The following is a 21,841-nucleotide window of genomic DNA, read 5'->3' as shown; positions in this document are numbered from 1 at the left end:
ATGTGCCTGCATGATGGAAACTGCCATTAAAATAGTTACCAGCTGAACCACCAATTATGGCTTGCACCAGGCCAATTTGTGTGGCCAACTGAGCCATGTGCCTGCCCATTTTAACCCTATTTAGGTCTTTATATTCCTCCTACATTTACGGCAGCCTGCTGATACGTAACTCCTATGGGGATCATCAAAACCTTCACCCTTTGTTCAAATGCATCGTTCCTTCTGGCATGCAGCTTGTGGGAAGCCATATAAACCACACAAAACAGCATTAGACTGAGTTCTTATGAGACAACAAAATCTGCTGGGAGCAGCACCATCCTGAGAGTGAAGGAGAATCACTTCTAACTCTAAGGCTGGTATGAGAACAGGCACCCTCATGACTTGTACAGTTTGTTCAGCAGGCTTAAAGTATCAGAGCAATCCCCACCACCTGAGCTTTTTGCAGGAACATGGATTGCTGGTTTTGGCATCCATCAGCTGCATTTTTAGGGAGCTTATTAGCATAGCTGTACTCACCGGGGGTATTGGCACAGTGCTCTGAAAGGTTTCCAAAGGTCCCTGTTCTGTGCCTTTTCTTAAACCCTCCATTTGAAACAAGCCTTTTGTTATTTTTTTCTTGTATTAAAAGCAAAATATAACTAAATATAAAAATAAGATGATAATGTATATAAAAATAAGATATTATATGTAAAAATTATATAATAATATATATAAAAATTATAGAAATAACCAAAAAATATCTAACTGTGAAACACCACATCATTTAGCCTGGGAAGCACATCTTTATGTACCTGCAGGTGGGGTGAGGCCCTGGGACTATTACCCAACACTTTACCTGCCACATGTTGCTAGTAGCAGTGCTGATTTGGCCTGAAACACAGTTCCCAGATGTGGAGGAAGGGTCCAGGTTTGCTGCATTGACTTCCCTGTCTGTGGATGACCATTGGGTAGTATTTGAGCCCACAGTCATTTGCTGAGAAGGTGCAATATTGGAAGCCTTTGCTCAGCTGGCATCACCCCAGCACCAGAAATGGGAGCTTTGACTTTCCCCTTCTCCTTACTGATGTTTTGCCTCCTCAGCCATCTGTGTTGATCCTTTAATGTCATCAGCTCATGCATTTTTTTCACTGCATCTTCTGCTTTTGACTCTTGGCACTGATCTACCAGCATTTCTGAGAGCTCATTTGACTTGTTTTTCAGCTCATTAAATATTTCTGTCTTCATATATCAGAGACAGATGATGCTTAGCTATGTTCTCCTGTTCCTGTTGCATGTCTGCTCCTTGGAACAAAAATCAAAAGCAGACATTTGGCCTTAAAACAATTATTTAAACCTCCTGCCTTTTTTCCATGTTAGTTTACCAAAGGGGATGTAGTAGCCTCATGTTTGCTTCAGGCTTGATCCTGTGGGGTTCTTACCTGCTTCACAGCTACCATCCACAGCAGCAACTGTTCCAGTGCTCTTCACTCCTTTAAAACTGAGAGAAATGCCCCAGCTCAGCTTTGATGCTTTAAGAAGGAGAATCTTTATATAGTTCACACCCCCTTGTCTCAGATTTGTTTTCTGTTATGTTAATGTGCCCTATCTGTATAATGTCGGGAGCTCACTAGGATCTGAGGTGCTCAGGAGCCATTTGCATATTTTCTTCGGAGATAGGAGATGTATAAACTTTACCGGTCTTGAAAATGGTGCAAACAAGAGCAGACAGTCAAAGGTAGAAGTGATATGTGAATAAAGTATTGGGAACTTTGCAAGAGTGGAGAGTTCGAAGACATCTGATCACCTAAGGATGGGGGAAATTTCACTCCCTTTGTCTGCATATTTTGTCACAAAATTCAGTCGTAAGGGATGGAACAAAAAGGAAACAGAGTCTCACAAACCCCATTTGATGCACATTTTGAAAAAAGGATTCTTTTTAGAGGAAAACTTGGAGGCAAATTTTGATGAATCGGGAAGGAAAGAGTCAGATTAAGGGACACAAGAGCTGTCTGGGAAGGTCATCTTGAGCAACACCTGTTTTATACAGGAGAAATGTAAATTTGGCAGACTGTCTGAGCTTGCCAGGTTATCTGGGAGGCACTAGCAGGCCAAACAGGATGGCTCTTCAGTTCTTTATTCTTCTATCCTAAGTTTGTCCTCAAATTCAGCCCCGCCAGACTGACTAGGAGCAAGCTGACACACAGACCCAGCCATTAGGAAAGGAGTTACATTTGGGCACCAGCATTTTGGGTGCAACTGTAGGTGCCTTCTGTATTTCCACAGTTCCGTCCCCTATTGTAGCAAGAATAGTTTAACCTTTATCTTGGCACATTACAGCAGCATGCCCATGTTCTGGAAGGAGTCAGGGGCTTCTTAGGAATTGGGGTGCAGGTTTCTGCTACTGAGGGCCAGGTAAGGAGACTTTCATGCGAGGTACTGTAGAAAAAATCTCCTTTGGCATGTAGTGGATAAGTATATTCACACATTACAACAGTGGTTTAGGATTAACAATATATGAACAGAACCATAATTTAACTTCTGATGCAGTGGTCCCAGTTTTCTTGATGATTTGAAGACTGGGGTCATATGTAACCTGTGTTGCAGACTGGGCATATCCCAGTCTTCAGGTCTTCATAATCTGTCTGCCAGTTATATTTTTACCAACATTCCCCTGTGTTTTCTTCCTTTTTACAACGTGTGCCCAGTGTGACTTCACCCTTTCTGTCATTCCCATTCCCATTCCATCATGTGGAAAGCCTGGATGCCCTCCTTTGCCTTGTGCACTGTCTTCCCTTCAGTCTCTTATAAATTCTTATGCCCATGAACCAGAAAGTCCTTTCTGTTTCTCATTATTGCTTTCCTGTTCCCTCCCTTGCTGGCAGTTTTGACCTTAGTTTTATTGACTTGTCTGGCTTAAGAAGATACCTCTTTGAAGAGTCCCTACCAATGCACCAAAGCATATGTAGCAACTAAATGTGAGGCTCAAGTTTAATACATTTATGTGCTTCACAATTCTGTTTTGCAGTTCTTCAAGTACCTGACTGCTTTGATGTTGGCAAGACTCCTAGCAGAGAAAGATGTAACCCCAAAGGAATATTTTTGCTGGGACTTGCCCTTTCATGGTTTCTTTGTACCATTTAAAATCCAGTGTACTCAGAGGAAATACTGTGCTTTTTAAAGCCCAGTGTGGCAAGTCTGCATTAGGGATGCCGCAGTCAGTGATTTCTTGCGTTGTTGTGGACATTTTGCTTTGAATAAAGCAAAAGCTTCTTTACATGAAAAAGATTATAGGCTAACAAGGGTTTAAAGTTTAGGTTTAAGCATTTGCACTGAAAGGTCCCAGCAGGGAAAACATAATACTCCAGGCTCCCAAACAAAAACATGCATCTTTTTAACTCTCACTGGTGTAAGATAGGAAAGCAGACCCACAAAGAGTTTCAATAAATGCCGAAGCTCTCACTTCTAGCAGAATTCAGACTATGGTGGCTGAAATTTATAGTGGCAGAAGGCTCAGTTCCTTTGAGAGGTGTCTGTGTTCCCAGAGGTAGAGGACAAATTACTCCCTCGTGAGTCTGACATGCATCAGGCTTTGGAAGGCAGCCGTTAGGAGGTATGGTGACAGCTCTCCTGCAGATGTAGTTTATTGGGTTGGCTTTCTGTCCTTAGTCAGAAAATGGGGAATTTGCTCCACTTCAGGAGTCATCCTTGTGAGATATGAGCTTCAAAAAAATAGGGATATTTACAAATCCAAGGGCTGTATGTGGAGGGCAACTCAGGGAGCTTCAAGTTTTAGGGTCCTGACTCTTGACCACTTTCCAATGCTTGGTGTTGTAACGTGTGTTCGTTTGGCTTTGTGTTTTCAGCTCCTGAAGTGCTGGCCCAGAAACCCTACAGCAAAGCCGTGGACTGCTGGTCCATTGGGGTCATCGCGTACATCCTGTGAGTATCTGTTGGGTTTTCAATCACAGGTAACATGCTCTTCCACCACATTGTTCCCTTCTTAGTCTGGTCCAAAAAAGTTAATCTCTGCAATTGTGACCCAGGATAACAGGAACCCTGGACACTTTCCAGTTACACAAAGGCTGAAATTTGGACAGAAGTGGTAGGAAATGGCCAGGACTCTTCAAAAGCTGAACTAAACCATGTGCAATAGTATGGGCTTGCTCCTCTAATGGGGCTATTTGCTGCTTACAGAAGTGGGGACTGGTTGCTTGAGAAACCTACAGGACCAGGACTTCTGTGCATTTTCCAAAGTGGTGGATAGACCTCACTACTCATGTTTATGGAGATTTAGTTCCTGTCCTCATGCAGTACCTGCCACCCTTCTTCAGAAAGGGCTAATAGGGTAATTTAGATTGAAGGGAACCTCAGGAAGTCCTGTCCTTGAAGTCAGACCACATTGTCTAGGGCTTTATCCAGTTGGGTCTTGAAATCCTTCACAGACCAAACTTGTATCCATGAAAAGGGCAGCCTTCAGTACTTAAGCCATGAAAGCAGGGAAGCCACCTCCTGCACCAGCAACAACTTGGAAGGATTGGAGATGTGTCCTGGCCATTGTGGTAACAGGGATACCCTGGTACCAAGGGTCATTAGTGCTGTTCAGAGAAGGGTACCCATAACATTTCTGGGCACCATGATCTGAATCCAGCTCTGTGTGCATGAATATGTGAAATATGTGCAAGAACATATGAAATCACTGCTAGTATTTGGGTTGAGAAGGAAATGCAGAACTTGCTGACTGTGAGCCTGTCTGGATGGAGTAGTCTATGCTCTTGAGTCTGTGAGTCCATGCATGTCATTCAAATAACAGTTGCATAGGTTGCAACTACATAGCCTAGCAAACTTTGAAGGAGGACCTATTCATGTGGGTCTTTGAGAGGAGGTCAGGCTTTTGCCATGGGCCAACTCAGGGTGACTGCGTAATGCACAAGAAGCCTGTTCCTTTTGTGCAAGAGAGCACAGAGCTGCTGTGTAGCTGTTTGCCATAGAAACAAATGTCTTTTCATGCCAGCGTTACCAGTGCTTTCCCTTTTTTCTGTTTTTCCCTTTTACACAACTGTCACAGTTACACAAGACTGGAGGAAAAAGCAGCTCCAATGAGGCACAGCATTAAAGCATTCCCACTTTGTTCCATTTCTCCTTATGCAAACATTTAGTGGCTTGTCAACATGAATAGCTTTTTAATGGTGTAGTAGAACTATTTTTGCCAGGACAAACTTCATTGCTCTATTATCCACTCTGTGCAATGTTTATTCTTTACACTTTCATTTAGTCTTGATCATAAGTTATATGCTACCCAAAGTAGCTTTTATATATATATTAAGATAGTATAGGAAGGCTTCATTTATTTGCATGCATGTTTATGTATTTAAAACCAAGTCCTGCCTAAAAACATCAGCTTTATGAGTGGCTTTCCAACCTACATGAATATTTGAAGACTCTTTGAGTATGAAACTTTGCAAGGGGATGGATTTATCTTGGAGCAGCCGTGAAGAGCAGGATGCAAAAAGCTTTTGCTAAATAAAGCAAAAATCAACAGTGCTGATTCTGACTTTATGGCAAAGCCCAGCGGGACATGCTACAGCTGGGAGGAAGACAGCAGGAATGCCAGAATACCTTGGAGGCTGCTTCACACAACATTCCCGAGTGCTCTTTCGTAGGATGGTGTGTGCTGACCCAAACTTAGCATTTCCCACAAGCAGACCTGAGCATGGAAGGCCAAAGGTTGGGGTTTTGACTTTTTGGTCCTTATAAGCCATGGCAGGACAGTCAGGTAGAGTCATTTGTGTTGCTTTTGTAGTACTTTGCTGAGTACCAGCTTTGGAGAGCATGAGGAAGAAGGATGCAGGTGGAAGAGAGCAATATACTGCCTCAATTCCAGGCTCAGCTGCTGCCTAGGTTCCATTTATTGTCAAATATCCGCATGAAAAACTGCATCCATCTGGCTGCCCACAGGAGGGCTGTGAACTGTTGCATCCTGGTTGCCTGGAGATAAACTTGGCCCTGCTTTCTTCCAAGCTTTCAGTCCCATTCAACCACAGCTCAGGCCGGAAAGGTCTTTTTTGCTGGCAGACTTCTTGTTATTTCACTTGTTGCTTTTATGTGTCTTGCTGAGGAATATGGGTGAGAGAGTGCTAAGTAATGTGTCCTCCACACCCAGTTTATGAACACAACTTTGATCAGTGGAAGGCTTCAATCTCATTTTACTGCATGGTTCAGCTCAGTCTTTTCCTTCTCTGTTTTCCAAATCAGCGTGTGCTGGGGTTGTCAAGCAAGGCGTATGCCCACTCCTCAACTCTAAATTCAGTTCCTCAAATCTAAATTCCCCATTTGTACAGGGAATTCCCAACCCAAAGGCTTAAATCAATTTAATAAGAATGAGTCCCTAGGAATTCCTGTTTGCAAGACAAGGAAAGGTTTTCAAGGTTTCTGTGCTTCATGTAACAAGGACTTGATTTGTATTACGTACACTCAAAATGAATGGCAATAATGTGTTGCTGTACAAGGAGTGTGGTAATGTGTTTGCCAGACTTTTACTCCTTGGGTGGGATTGTGTTGGAGATCAGACTACCTCCCTAAACATTTCTGCATGTGAGCTATGTCCTTCAGTTCCTCTGACAGTTAGCGGCACTTACGGCTCACTTTGGTTACCCTAATGTAGGTACTTAGTGCCGTTTCAGTCACATACAGTGTCCTACCTGCTCTCAAGCTGTGGCTAAGACAGTCCAGCCCTGCATAACCCCATACCATATCTGCCAGCTGGGAACAGGGGTCCTATGCATTCAGCAGCTTCTCCAGTGGCTGGGCTCTATGTGTTGGCACCTCAACCCAGCCTGGGTCAATGCAAGCAGTCATTTCACCAGCAAGTGCCATTCAGTTACCAAGAATTACATGTTTAGTGCCACACTGGGGTGTTTGGGACAGACAGATGGATTTGGCAAGTGTAACCCATTGCAGAGACCTTCCTTCTGGAGTGGCAGATGGAGGCCAAGTGGGAGACTGTGGACTGTGTTGATTATCACCAGATGCCCATGCTGAGGCTACTGGATCACATCCTGCTCTGTGCTCAGACCCCTGCCTTCACAGCGTGGTTTCATCTGCTTTATGGTACATTTGCATCACTTTCCAGTCTCCACTGATTCCATCTCTGTTGGATGCAATGAGAGCTTAGAATCCCAGCCAACGTCCCATGTGCTCTAATCTTGAACTGGATCTCATCCTTGCTTCCAGGAATAGAAACTGCAGACATGGCCTCATAAGAAAGTGGAAGTCAAGGGTACAGTAAAGATAGAGAGGAAGAGGGATCCTTCCTTAATCTAGAAGGAAGTAGCCCTGCTGGGGTGTCTAATACCACCAGTGATGGGTGCAGGTTTAACATCTAGGTTTGCTGTCTCAGGACACTGGAGGTAGGAGAGCCAGCATGCTCATAGTGCGTCATGGTGCTGAGTGCCACAAGCATCAGCAGCATAGCCATCCAGGTGCAAATGTTGGTGGTTAATCCAGCCCTGAGCAGCAGTTATTAATTCCAGTATAACACCATACCCATCTGGAGATATCATTTCTAGCTCCACAGCCAGCACAGTTGGAGCTACTTGCCCATGCCCAAAACAATCAGAGACTTACTTATGCATGGGGCAATCCAAGCACATCATCCTCCATCACCTCCTCACCTCTCCAAACGATCGTCACAGCCACTCTGGACAAGCTGTTGTCATTTAAAATGATGAAAACTCAAGGGAATCTAACACAGAAGCCAGGCATAAATTAAAGATGCTTTGAGCTATTATTACTGCAGGTGGTTTCAGTGCCTCCAGACACAAGCTCAGTTTCACATGAGAGCCTGCAGTTTATGACACTGGAAGAACAAACTGTTTCTGTGGTACTGACTTTCTAGACAAATATTTGTTTCTGTGATGTGCAAGGTGAAGGATGTCTTAGGAAAAAATACCTTTGTTTCAGTGCCAGTCTCTAATGCTGCTTGTTAATGACAGCCAGAGCGCAGAGGCTGCACCAGTGGAGTTTTTATCAAAGCCTGTTTTGCATGAGAAATTATTATTCACACAAACTAATTTTAGCAACCTGAGATTTCCTGTTATTCCAGTTGCAGTATTTCTCAATTTGAAACAGCCTCACTGTTGGGCTTGATTTACTACTTATCACAAGGTAGTTCTGATAGCGTGTTCAGCTTAAAGACATAAAGCATAAGAAGAGCAAGAAACTTCACTGGATTTCCAGCAGATGGATTTTGGATGTGTCTGGGTCACGTGATGGGGGAGCTTAAATACTGATCTCATGCACAACTGATACAGAGAAGATTGATAATTTCTGCAAAAAATAGAAAATCATATTCCAAAGGTGGAATGTGATGGGGCTATGGAACTGATGGACAGCAGTAGAGCAGTTGATGTCATCTACTTGGACTTGTGCAAAGCGTTCGACACTGTCCCACACGACATCCTTGTCTCTGAATTGGAGAGACATCAATTTGATGGATGGACCACTCGGTGGATAAAGAACTGGTTGGATGGCAGCACGCAAAGAGTTGTGGTCAATGGCTCAACGTCCAGCTGGAGACCAGTAATGAGTGGTGTCCCTCAGGGATCGGTGCTGGGACCGGTCTTGTTCAACATCTTTGTCAGTGACATGGACAGTGGGATTGAGTGCGCCCTCAGCAAGTTTGCCGATGACACCAAGCTGTGTGGTTCGGTTGATACACTGGAGGGAAGGGATGCCATCCAGAGGGACCTTGACACACTTGTGAGGTGGGCTGATGCCAACCTTATGAAGTTCAACCATGACAAGTGCAAGGTTCTACACCTGGGTGGGAGCAATCCCAGGCACAGCTACAGATTGGGCAGAGAAGAGATTCAGAGCAGCCCTGCAGAGAAGGACTTGGGGGTGTTGGTCAAAGAGAAAATGAACATGGGCTGGCAATGTGCACTCGCAGCCCAGAAAGCCAACCGTATCCTGGGCTGCATCAAAAGGAGCGTGACCAGCAGGTCAAAGGAGGTGATCCTGCCCCTCTGCTCTGCTCTTGTGAGACCTCACCTGGAGTATTGTGTGCAGTTCTGGTGTCCTCAACATAAAAAGGATATGGAACTGCTGGAACAAGTCCAGAGGAGGGCCACGAGGATGATCAGGGGATTGGAGCACCTCCCGTATGAAGATAGGCTGGAAAAGTTGGGGCTGTTCAGCCTGGAGAAGAGAAGGCTGCGTGGAGACCTCATAGCAGCCTTCCAGTGTCAGAAGGGGACCTATAAGGACGCTGGGGAGGGACTCTTCATTAGGGACTGTAGTGATAGGACAAGGGGTAACGGGTTAAAACTTAAACAGGGGAAGTTTAGATTGGATATAAGGAGGAAATTCTTTACTGTGCGGGTGCTGAGGCACTGGAATGGGTTGCCCAGGGAAGTTGTGAATGCTCCATCCCTGACGGTGTTCAAGGCCAGGTTGAACAGAGCCTTGGGTGACATGGTTTAGTGTGAGGTGTCCCTGCCTATGGCAGGGGCGTTGGAACCAGATGATGCTGAGGTCCTTTCCAACCCAAACCAGTCTGTGATTCAGTGATTCTATAATGTGGAACATTCGACAGGATGTTCTTCCTCAGCCACTGGTTATTCATTGTCAGCACTTCCTGTCTCTTCTGTACTAGGCTGAACACATTTTCCCCTGAGTTTTCCCCTGATTTTGCTCACTGGTAAGACCAGAGAATTGCTGCTTTGTTATTTATGAATCACGAGTATCTGGAGATAAATCTTGGATCACAGTTTCACACTTTGCAACCGAGTTGCTTTTGATTTTCAAGTAGATGTGTCTGAATCATCAATGGTGTTCTTATGGAAGGATTAATCAGGGGCAGTGCAAAGACTATTATGGCAGAAGTTTTCACCATCATCCTGGAGTCATACTTTGGAACAAGCTGATCAGTCATCTCACCTGCTTGGCATCACACACAAGCCTAAGCAGGGAAGTGAGGAACAACTTAACTTGTTTGGTACTGGAAGGAGAATTAGTGGTGGTAAAATGTACATGGGCATGTTGGATTGCTCAGGATAACTCAGGTGCTGCGAAGACAACCCCAAATGATTGCTCGTCATTGCTTGCTTTTTAGTTTGTTTTATATTCCCCATGCTAATATGTCCTTGTCCACAGCTTCATAAGGGCACCAGTGTCAGCCAGTATGTGGCTCTGTTTCTAAAATAAGAAGAATACATGTGTTTATCCCTATAAATAGCACTTGGCTGACTTCCCACACCACACATCTTAGGTTTTTGAGCACTTACTGAATTCTTTAATCACTATAAAATTATTTGTAAAACTAGCCCCAGTGCCCCTTGTGTTACAGGCTGTACACTGACCATGGAAATGGGTGATTTAGCCTCTAGTATCACCCCCAAAATGAGAGCTTGCAGCGTGTTTCTTTCTCTGCCTGATGAGGAGAAGCTGTTTCTGGTATTCCTCTTGCACTCTCATTGATGGCTTCTAGAAATGACTCCTGGCAATATCTTTCTTTTGTACATCCACCTGTGTTTTTCTTATCTGAATCCCATTCTTAAGGCAGGACTGGGAATAGGAGGTTAAAGGAAAATCTGTTGCTGATGTGATAAGGTTGCTAAATAATCGCAAAAAGCTTTTATTTGGAGGAACTGCGAGAAAATGATGACAACCAAGAGCTGCCGAAGCTCCCCCAGGACAACGCAGGATTCTTTCACATTGAAGACAGGGGTTATTTTTGTCTTTCTGCATATCTGAAGAAAAGCAGCAGAACCTCTGATAGTGAGGTCATTTTTTTCACACAGAAATGTCCCAGCAGATGGAAATGAAGTCGGTGGGATTTGATTCTGTAAGAATTAAATAAAAGCTTATTATGGACTTTGGAATGTGGCCCAGTTGCTGGAAGTCCAACAAGATTTCCTCCAGCCATAAATTGCATGATAGGGTAATTTACTGGGGCTTTCCCATCCCTTATTGCAAAGCCAGTAACCTTAGAACTTTAAAGTAAGTAACATTAAAAGTTCAGTCTCTTCCTGAACTCTGGTTTTAAGGGAAAAGACAGCAAAAATGCCTGTTTTTTGGCTCCCAACCGCTCATCGTGCCAGGATGCCCTGGTGTTCCCCTTCTGCATGCCACCTCCTCTGTCCTAGGGAGGTTGCTCCCTTCTCACATGCTTTCTGGTGTAAGTCCTCAGAGATTCGACTCCTGGAGGAATATCCTTGGGTCCCTGTACACAGGAGGTTCATCCCCATCCTGACCAAGCCAGGACCACTGTGCTCTCAGGCAGGGGCTGGTTTGGAGGGATATCTCTGCCCATGACCTGTAATAGCAACTAACACATCTCAAGCTCTCCCTAGCAAGGGAAAAGTTGTGCCCAAGGAGGCTGTTTCCTGCCCTGTGCCCAGCTCCCAGCAGTATGGATACCTTCCTGCATGACACTAGCTTCATGTATCGGACTTCCCAGCAAACATGCCTGCAATAGACTCAGATACCCCAGACGTGTAGCTACCCAAGCCATACAGAGGTGCAGGGGAAGAGCTGGATGCCTGCAGGAAAAGGACTGAAAGGATCTGGAGAGGCTGAGGCTTTTGCAGGGGCTCATGTCTCTCTGCTCCCCTCCGGCAGGGTTATAGCCCTGCAGCTCTGTGCTGCTCAGCGGTTTGCTCCTGCCTTTTGCTGCCACAAGTGTGTATAAATCACAGCAGCCCTAACTTGTGCTCTTGTACCTTTGCCATGGTAATTAGTACAGTGCACATTTTAAGAGAGTTATTTCTCTCTCTGGAGCAGCCTGCCAGTACCTTGGCATGCACAGCGCTGTCTGCTCGCCTTAAAGTGCTTTATCAGAGCAATTTGGGTTTGTTTAGGGAAAGTGCTGAGGAAGGCAAGGAATTACTGAAGGGCTGTCAGGCTTCTCATACAGAGCCCCTTGAGTTCCCCAGGGAAGAGGCTCAGGCTACCAGTGCCTTTGGAGGAGTTGTTTTTGTTCAGCCTTGGCATCTCTACCCCAGTGGCCATCCAGCTGCAGTGCTGTCAACTCCAGCATTTCCAAACCCCTCAGTAAAGCACCCAAAATCTTGAGGGTTATGACAAGACAAGGAAGGTGAAAACCGGTCTGTGCATCCCCCCACAGGACTGTAGGGTTGATATGCATTACATTGAAGCAAGTTTCTTCATAGCTACCTATAGAGCTGGATCCTGGTTGTGGATCCAGTATCTCCATTAAGTTCCTAGATGTTTTTCCTTCATTATCCAGACGTATAGCGGCTTTTTGCTTAAATGAACCATTTTTAATGGCCCTTCTTATATGCCACTTCCACCATGGGGCTTCATGTAGGAGTTGCTGCATTGAGCCCCATACACAAGCTTGTGCCCATTAAGTAGGCATGCAGCCCTGCTCTGAAAGTAAATGATTGTCTGGCATGAGGTTATCTTACTTTCTTTTGATCATGGCAGTCATCCAGTGTGACACAAATGAGGACTGGCTCATCTACTTTGCAAGAAAAAGAGAGATTTCTGATTCACTTGAATCACAGAGTTTCATTATAATGATGCAGATTTCAGTAGAGTTCTTCCAGGTCAATATGGACCAGATGCAGATCAACATCTCAGTATTTAAATTATTTATCAAGCACACTGGCTCTTCAGGGCTAACAAAACATTGCTCCTTTCACCCTCAAGTGTTGAGTTGGTTCAAATAACCTCCAGGGCAGCCGGCTGGCTTTGGGTTATAAATAACTTAAGTATTTCATTTCTTACAGTTCTCCCCTCTTGCTCTGTTGTTGCTACATGTAGTTTTTCAGCTAGATCTTCAGTCTGTTTATAATGGCTGGCTCTCTCCACTGAAATGCTTTATTGAGGTTGATTAATTCAGGTTTAAGAAAACTGTAGGGGAAAATCATTTCAGTATCAGTGAAGTATGTGAAAGAATGATTTACACCATGGACTAGAGATAAGAGGAAAAATGCATCATCTCTGTATGAGACAATAGAGGCAGAAAGGCCTGTTAACTGTGAACAAGATGGGTTTGCTGGAACCTTGGATGAGCCTCAGAGGTAAATCTGGCACTTACCAAGACTGGTATTAAAGTTTGAGGAAGGAGTATCTTTGCTGGCATGTCTGTACAGAGAGGGTGTGAAACATCAGCTGGACATGAGGGATCTCCAACACATGAGTTTTATGGCTGTGTTTCCTTAACGCAGTGCTGGATCTGGTTTTCCCATGACTGGAGGAGCCCTGTATTGTCCCAGTGACTATCCTGCTGTCTGAGTGCACCCTGAGTGCTTTAGCTCAATCTTGGCAAACATTCAGTGGCCTGCTTGTCCTGAGAAATCGGACTATGAATGCTGAAAACCAGGACAAGACTGGTGTTAGCCACAGGCAAGATAGGCAATTAGATGTGGATAGAAAAATCAATTGCGGAAGTGAGAAAGGGAGAGGCTCTCCGTGTGCCTCTGCAGCAGCAGAAGCAGGTCCATGTGCAACTCATGAAGGCTCTTCTGCAGAGGTGGAGTGACTCCCAGACATCATCCTTGTTGTGCCTGGGGATGCAGAGCCCAGCAAAACCTGCAGATGTATCCTGCCCTTTGTCTGACAGCTCAATGGGGCTCATTGTCCTGCTTTTCAACAGCTATTCCTCCCCAAGAAGTCCATGCAGGTGTCCAGTGGCTCCCCAGTTGCCCAGCAAACCTTCCTGTACAGCTGTGGTCATGGGGTCATGTGAGATCATGGGTTGTGCTCCAAGCCAGCCTGATGCCACAGTGCTCTGTGGGTGTAACTCATGAAAGCTCCTCTGACCACTTGTATAGGAGAGGACGGAAGGGCTCCTGGCTGTGTAATACAGCGGCTCCTCTGGCTAAACACCCAAAAGCATGTAGAGGCAGGCCAGGATATCTGCATGAGTCAGTGTAGGATCAACAGCACCGGGTTACCATGCAGAATTCAAATTTGTGCAGGATAGGGCCAATCTTCAGAAGTGGGTTTACACATCCCGGAACAAAACTCTGTCATGGTAGAGCTTGCCTGCTTGAAAACTTACTGGAACAAGTCTTAAACAAGAGTTTCTCCTTCTTCTTCCTCCCCCTTTCTCACCTTCTTGGCAGAGACAGGTCCAAGGGTCACATCTCTCTTTTCTTGTTCTCCATTAGGCTCTGTGGGTATCCCCCTTTCTACGACGAAAATGACTCCAAACTCTTTGAGCAGATCCTTAAGGCAGAGTATGAGTTTGACTCTCCATATTGGGATGACATCTCTGAGTCTGGTAAGAAGCTACTGCTCATTTAATTGCAACAACCCTGCATGCATGTATGTCTGTTGCAGATATCCTCCTCTGGGTGTGAGAATGCACCATCCACCATCTGGGGAGCTTCTTTTAACTGAAAACTGTTGAGAATGTACATTTCTTTCAGCTGAAATAGTTTTGCAGGAAAATAAATTAAGTACCATTTTGTCCAGCCCCACACAAAACGCTAAACATAGCTGGAATAGAAGATGAAGATAGCAGAAGACTGCCAAGAAGACAAAGCAGTTTAATTTCTCCATCGTATCCAAATAAAAAACAGGTGGTTTATGTGTCGTTAATAATAAGGTGGCAAACTAGTTTGGATCTGTTACTGACACTGCACTGCAGGTCCAAAGCAAGTTGCAGTGTATACAGCAAAGAACCCAAGAAATTAATGGCTTCCAAATGAAGCAGGTAAGCACATTCAGAAACTGGGATTGCTGTCTGCGTGGTTGGGTCCATATAGTTGCCCATGTGCTTGCCCAGTGCAGAAGACAGGTAGCCAGTACCTTAAAGGAGCCAACAAGAAATCTGGACAGGGACACTTTACAAGGGCCTACAGGGACAGGACAAGGACAAAGGCTTTAAACTGACAGAGGGTAGGTTTAGATTAGACATTAGGGAGAAATTCTTAACTATGAGGGTGCTGAGGCGCTGGCACAGGGTGCCCAGAGAAGCTGTGGCTGCCCCATCCCTGGCAGTGTTCAAGGCCAGGTTGGACACAGGGGCTTGGGGCAACCTGCTCTGGTGGAAGGTGTCCCTGCGCATGGCAGGGGGTTGGAACTGGGTGAGCTTTAAAGTCCCTTCCAACACAAACCATTCTATGATTCTATGAACCCATAGTGCCTGCCTGTCCTGGCTCTAGTCTGTCAGAGAGGTAGATACCCCAACCTGTTACAGGCATATGTGCCTATACAAGCTTCTGGCTCCAGCATGGCTCATTGTCTACCAGCATCACTGTCTGTAAGTGGCAACAGGGGCATGTTCAGCATTGCACCCTGCATGTGCCACTGACATGGTGTGTGGTCTCCAAGAGGTCACACAAGCTCAGTGTCCTTGCTTTGTCCAACCCGTGGGAATGTCCGTCATTTCATGCAGAAGAAATGAATTCTAGGAATATTTTATCATATAGAAATATCCCTAGAAATGCAGGGGAGATATAAAAAGAAGGGTTTCATTTTAAAGAAGATTATATATCCTGTTATCTCTGCATAGAATAACATTTCATGCTGCTTGCATCTTTTGTCCAGATATCGCTGTGATGGATTGCCTAAAATTATATGTAATGAGAAGTGTTTTTAAGCCCATGAGGGATTTCAGAGAAAGTATGAAGGTCTGCTGGCAGACCCCTTTGCATATTGGGGCAAAGTCCATCACCTTAATCAGCACAAAGATTTTCCTCCCATATTTGGCTTTGCTGTGGCTCTTCCAGCAGCTCTCTCCTGAAACTACTGGATGCATGCCATGCTGCAATCTCCCTTCCTTCCATTAGAGTGTCGATTAAAAACACACTACCTCATGCTCAAGGGAGTCCATTTTCCTCAGTAACTTGTTTTTAAATCTGCAGCATGTCCTTGCAGCTGCTAATGCATGTGATTGCTTGGAGTGAGCAATGAGAAGTGCCTCTTATTGTGGTGTTCTCCTTGCCTTTCTCACTCTTTACCAGCATCTCCAACAGCTGTGGCCATATTCAGACCACAAAGTTGGTCAGAGGCAGTTGGCTGATCAGGGAGCTGGGAGCTGGCAGGCTTGTACTCTGCTGACTCTGTATTATCCATCCCACTCCTAAATATACCTGCAGGTGTAGATGCCTTCAGCTTTCATCTGCCATACTAAATAGCCTGGATTTTGTCCAAAGTCACTTTGGTTATATCTATGCTAATAAATGACAAATGACTCAGGGCTATTTCCTGGTGCTGTGGCCAGATGGCACTTGGTAGCCTGATCAGTGCTGTTGGCTGGTCATACGGCAGCAGAACTGGACACCAAACCTATTGCTTTAAATTATTCTGTTTTTTTACAGCTAAAGACTTCATTCGGAATTTGATGGAGAAGGACCCTAATAAAAGATACACCTGTGAGCAAGCAGCACGGCACCCTTGGTAAGCAATAGTCTGCTGTGTGAAACCCTTCAGAGCAGAGAGCATCGTTCTGTGTTCATGGCTGGAAGTGATTCTTCTGTCACGTAGTATGCTAACCTCTATGAAATAACTCTGGGCTTTTACTCTTGCAACCCCCACCTTAGTCCTCCAGATTTTCCCAGAAAACCATGATGGATTTTAATCTCATGCATCAACCTGTTGAGTCTCTGTACCACAATTCAGTGAAATGCTGAATTATGTATGTTGACTATAGTGGAGCAGTGGGATATGCCAAAATGGTTGAACCGAGAAATCATGTTGTGGGGCAAAAGGTCAAAGTCTGCAGATGTGCAGCAAGCTGGGTATCAACCTGAGGTCCTTGCTAAAGTAATATCAGAGCACTTAAGAGCATCCCATGAAGTAGGAAGTCCTCATCTGTGCTTCACAGGTGATAGTACACCTCCTCCTTGCAGCAAGGGGCTAGTTTCACATGCCGTTATTCTCTCTTGTTGAATGGGAGAGATAGGAAACCCTGAAGGGGTATAAGCTGAGTCTGAATTGAACACAGCAATGCTATCTTTGCAGGGACTACAGAAAAATATGGTGTCTGACTGTATTTGTAATTTAGACCTTAGCTAAGTGCTTTAAATCAGACGGTGCCTTTGCACATGGATGACTTCACCAAAGTTACCCAAGGATTATGTATCTGAAGCAAGAGTGGCTCATGTACTTTTGACCAACCCTGAGTGACTGAGTATCACCCCACACTACCAACTGCACCTGCAAATGGGCTCTGGATGTAAGTCTTTTAGAGAGGAATCATTATATATGAAGCTTGATATTATTTTGGTTGTTATAATAGTGGCAACAGAAAGGAATCAGTGGCGCGACATTTTCACCCCAGGTGCGCATTAGACTGCGTTTTTGTTATCACAGTTACCACAAATACCATTTCCTTTCTGCAGCTTCTGGAGCACTGGCTGGATAAAAGCATTAGACTGTGCATTTTCAGGGCAACAGGTTTTCTTTAGTGTCCATAGCCTCTTAGAAAAGCAACTGGACCAGAGTCATAGCTAGCTCTACAGCCTGATGGACCTCAAAACCATCTTCGTGATGCAATTTGAGCACAGAGATAAGCCTCAAGTAGAGTAGTTGAGTATAAAGTGCATGGTAAGTAAAGGACAGGCATAGAAGTTGTCAGTGTGTTCTGAGATAGCACTGCTTTCTGCTGGGATTTGGAGACATCTGTTTGGAGACTGCATCCCTTTGAGGCTGAGGAGATACATCAGCAGGGCTCTCATCATCTCTGCTTCCTTAACAGACATGGGTTTTGGATACACTCCTCAACCTTTCTGTCCATGAAGGGACAGAACTTGGTACCCAGCTTAAAATTGTATTCAATTTCAAAGCAGAGTAAAACTTAATGGCTGTAGTTCTAGAACAAGTACTTAGGTGTGGCTTCAAAGGGGTTTATACTTCTCTCTCTGACACTCTCTGGTTTGTCTTGTCTCCTTGCTGCTTTCAGTCCTGGGACTAGATGTAAATCCTTTCACAGGTTTTTACCATTCTGGCTTGCTGATGAATTGCCCCATCATTAATTAATGATTTGACACTCCTGAAGGTGTTCAGTAAGTAATGACTACAGAAGTGGTAGAGGTAGAAGTACAGTGAAATGGCACTGATTTCTGCATAGTGCAAATGATGTACCACTGTCTGACTGCAGACCGTCACTGTGATTACAAACTAGGCTGAAGATAAGATTTAGGCTCAGCCTTTAACAATTAAAAAGTTTTAGGAAAGGCTTGTGATGAAGAATGCAGTGCAAGTCATTAAGAAAAGCAAGGTTCTTGCTTTACATCCCCCATGCCAATGACATTGCAATGACATTGCAATGACAATGAGAATCAAAAAAGATGTTTTTTAGCTGCATCAGTGCCTGGCATCAATACAAACGAGAGATGAGAAGTCAAAGCCTGGGCCTGCCCTTTTCCATTGTCCCATCAATAACTGCATTGTCTGTGTGACAAAAAGGAAATTTGGGAAATGAAATCCAGGTTTCATGAGCTGAAACAAAAAAATCCTAACCCCAACAACTGAAGACATTTCTAAATGATACTGACCTGAGCCTCAGGAAATTAAACAAGTTACAACAGTCAGTATTAGAAATACAGAATAAACAATGGGAATGCAACTCCCAGCAGAGAATGAGGTGACCATTTGTAGAACTCAGAGGCAGATTTTCCAAAGCCTTACATCCAAGATACACAAAACATTAAGCATCCAGCTCTTGGCCCTGCTACATCTGTGTTGGTTGCTGGAGTGCAACAAAGAAACGTGGCACTTGTGATACACACGGCTTCTGGGCCCTCCTAAAGGAACAAAATGATAAAAAGTGTTTTCATTCCCCTTTTTTCTTCTTTTCATTTGCATGTCATGGCAAGGAGCCAATGGAAACTCACAGACTGCTCCGTAATTCTTTGTATTTTCTACAAAATCTAATCTTCCATTTAAAAACAACTCCCCCGAAAAGGGTTTTCCCCCATTTCTGTGGCAGGGGATTGTCTTCTGCCGGGCTGACTTTGCAAGGCAGTGGTTCATATGCAGGGCTACCTCCCAGCCATGTAAAGCACGGGTCAGCCTTTGAAATGCCAGACATGCAAATGGCACTGCAGTAGGGAGCCTTAAGATATTCATCACGTCTCCACTTCCTAAATCTACCTCCCTTCAACACAGAGACTGCGTGTGCCACTGGATTACAGAAGGACAGTTGTCCAGTGAAAGCAAAGTGGAGGTTTCCAAAGATAAAGCTCCTTATCTGCCTCCATTCTCCCTAGTATGCTCTTGAACAGAACTCAATGTCTCTTTCCCACTTGCTCTGAAAGCCTTCCTATTAACGCCAGTGTTGTAGTTATCGATGTCGCTGAAGAACGGTGCAGTAATTTTTTGAAGGGTTTGGATCCTATAGTGATAAATACCTTTTTGGGTAATCACTGCTACTCACCTGGATTTTATCTGTTATTTTAGAATTAGTGATAGGATCTCCTTTTGCCAAGCCATTGCTCAAGAAATGTTTTCCACCCAGATTGCTTATGCCAGGAAATAATGAGGTTTTTACTGCTTCTGTCTCATTCTAGCCATTGTATCTGTTGCAGTGGCATCCTCCTGTTTGAAGGAGAGGAAGACCTTTTTGGTAGAGGAGGAAGACAGCTCTGTGCTTCTTATCAGTGGTCAGCTACAGTGTCAAGTAGCACTTAATGGCATCTCATAGAGGTGTCTGCACAAACTGGTTCTGTAGATCAAGGTAACTGGAGAAGCATCTTTGACCCTAGAGTTTGCATGAAGTGAAATCCTGATTCCACTGAGGTTAATGGGAGTTTTGCCACTGAGTTGGGGATTGTCTCCCTGTCTCTCCAGCAGAACAGGGAACATCTACCCAAGTCATTGGTACTTTGCAAATGGTAGATAAACATAGAATAGTTTGAGTTGGAAGGACCTTAAAACTCATCCAATTCCACCCCCTTGCCGTGGGCAGGGACACCTTCCACTAGAGCAGGTTGTTCAAGCCCCTTCCAACCTGGCCTTGAACACTGCCAGGGATGTATACGATGAAGTTACTCTGTGTAGTGACATTCTCCAGCTTTCCCTTTTCCTTCCTCCTGTGAAATCTGCCCCTGCAGTATCAGATCATTGCGATCAGCCATAAATTAGAAAGAAATCTATCAAATCATAAGTGCTTAACACATGCATGTTAATCACAATCTTACTGTGATAAAAGTAGTTAACTGCATGAGAATTTGTTGTTTCAATATGTAACATCTGTGAAAAACAAACTGATTCCAAAACATACCTCTTATTTTAATTATCATGTTTCTATTAAAACTTCCAAACAAGGCTTGCAAGAACTGGATTTCACAAGATGTTACTTTTGTGCCTTTAAGGTTAATAATCTCTTTGAATTTCGGGAAACTGCTCTTGAATAGCCATTTATTCACATGACGAAATGTTTGTACAGGATCAGACCCTAAAAAAAGTAGATACTTCTTCCCAATGGCCCACTTTTCTGGGCTGTATCTGCTCCCCACATGCTTGCATTTATGTGATATTTTGCTATTTATAATCAAAAGACCTTGGCAGGGGGACAGTATGTTAAACTTGGAGTTGGCAGAAAAGGAGGCTAATAATTGCAGTGAAGTATTGTAGTGGAAACAGTACAATGTGTGAGACTTGTTGGTATAATGATTATACCCCGGCCTGTACAATCTGTCCATTTATACAGATTTCTCCAGTTGAATATACAGGTGACTTATGCTTTCCATTGGAAAAGTTATTTACTTTATAGCGTATCTTTCACTGATGTTTGCACTGTTTATGGTGTGTTGCAGAGGTGCAATGTTCTGCTTAGTTGTTCCACTGTGACTTTTCAAAAAGGATGTGGAAAATGAAGGTAACAAAAGAGTGGGGTAATTTTGCTGCAGCTTGATACATTTTAATGTTTCCCTAGCTTGTATTAATGACAGCAATTAAGTTTATTAAATATATTGCCTTGTCAGAACCCACATCCTGTTTAGGGCAGTTGCGCAGATTGCAGTGATTAAGGGCAAGCAGCAGAAAGCTGGGGACCTGTTTTTTTCCATAGCCATAGGATCACACTGTGCTCCCTGTCAGGTCAAGCTGGGTTCTACAGCCCCACATTCAGCCTCCAGGCTCAGGTCAAGTGGAGAGAAAGCGTTTCTGGGAGGGTGAGGGGAAAGTCCAACAGTTAGGAAGCCAGTGTAGGAATTAGGTGTTCCATGAATTTGTTTGCTCTGTCACACATTACCCAAGTGACCTGAAACAGGATTTAGAGCTGTGTGCTGAAGCTCATTATGGCATCAAAAGCAACTTGGGACATCTAAATTAAAGGGTGCTGTATGTATTGTCTCCCTGTAGACTGTAAAGGGGAAAAGGAGATTGTGGCACCTAAATTAGACACTTGTGTCTGCAGGTATAAGTGTGGCCTTCGCTTCTCCCCACTGCTGTGCAGGGGGAGAGCAGATACTTGGGACGTGCCAACATCTGTCCCGCCTACGCTGAAGAATCACAAAGCTTTGGCAAGGACTGAGCCTCTAAAAATTGTGACCATGACCCCGAGTGTTTATTATGTGCCAGAGAGCATGAGCCAGATAATAATTTCCACCCAGGGAAAGGACATGGTTTACAAAGAGCTCAGTTCTCAGACGATGTTGTTTGAAGTGTGAAAAGGGCTTCCTGAAGGGAACTGCTGATGTTTACAACATTAAATCAAACTCTTATCAAGCTTGTCCCTGCACTCTATTTATTTTGGAGCATCACTGATAGAGTATGTGTGTGTGTATATTTATACACATGCATGTGGGGTATGTGTATATATATATGTGTGTGTGTGTGTGTATGTATAGAAGAGTTACGATCCTCCGGCATCATCCATTACAGCTAACTCCACGTTTCCTGTCATCATGCTCAAGAGTATTTCCAAGCACTGTTTGGCCAG

At 44.3% G+C, this 21,841-nt stretch overlaps 1 protein-coding gene across 3 annotated transcripts in view; it reads left to right on the top strand.

Annotated features, from left to right (window-relative positions):
- Nucleotides 1-21,841, top strand: part of CAMK1D (calcium/calmodulin dependent protein kinase ID) — a 225,785-nt gene that overhangs the window by 186,105 nt on the left and 17,839 nt on the right. For all 3 annotated transcript variants that reach the window (XM_065667976.1, XM_065667967.1, XM_065667957.1), the window contains exons 6-8: nt 3,843-3,918; nt 14,118-14,230; nt 16,275-16,353. In XM_065667976.1, the coding sequence (XP_065524048.1) occupies nt 3,843-3,918; nt 14,118-14,230; nt 16,275-16,353 (268 nt within the window). The remainder of the gene's footprint in view (nt 1-3,842; nt 3,919-14,117; nt 14,231-16,274; nt 16,354-21,841) is intronic.

Source organism: Lathamus discolor, chromosome 1 (genome assembly GCF_037157495.1).
Source record: "Lathamus discolor isolate bLatDis1 chromosome 1, bLatDis1.hap1, whole genome shotgun sequence".
In the NCBI taxonomy this organism is placed as follows: domain Eukaryota; kingdom Metazoa; phylum Chordata; class Aves; order Psittaciformes; family Psittacidae; genus Lathamus; species Lathamus discolor.
Note: the sequence above shows the minus strand (reverse complement) of the source record. Positions and strands in the feature narration are given on the sequence as shown.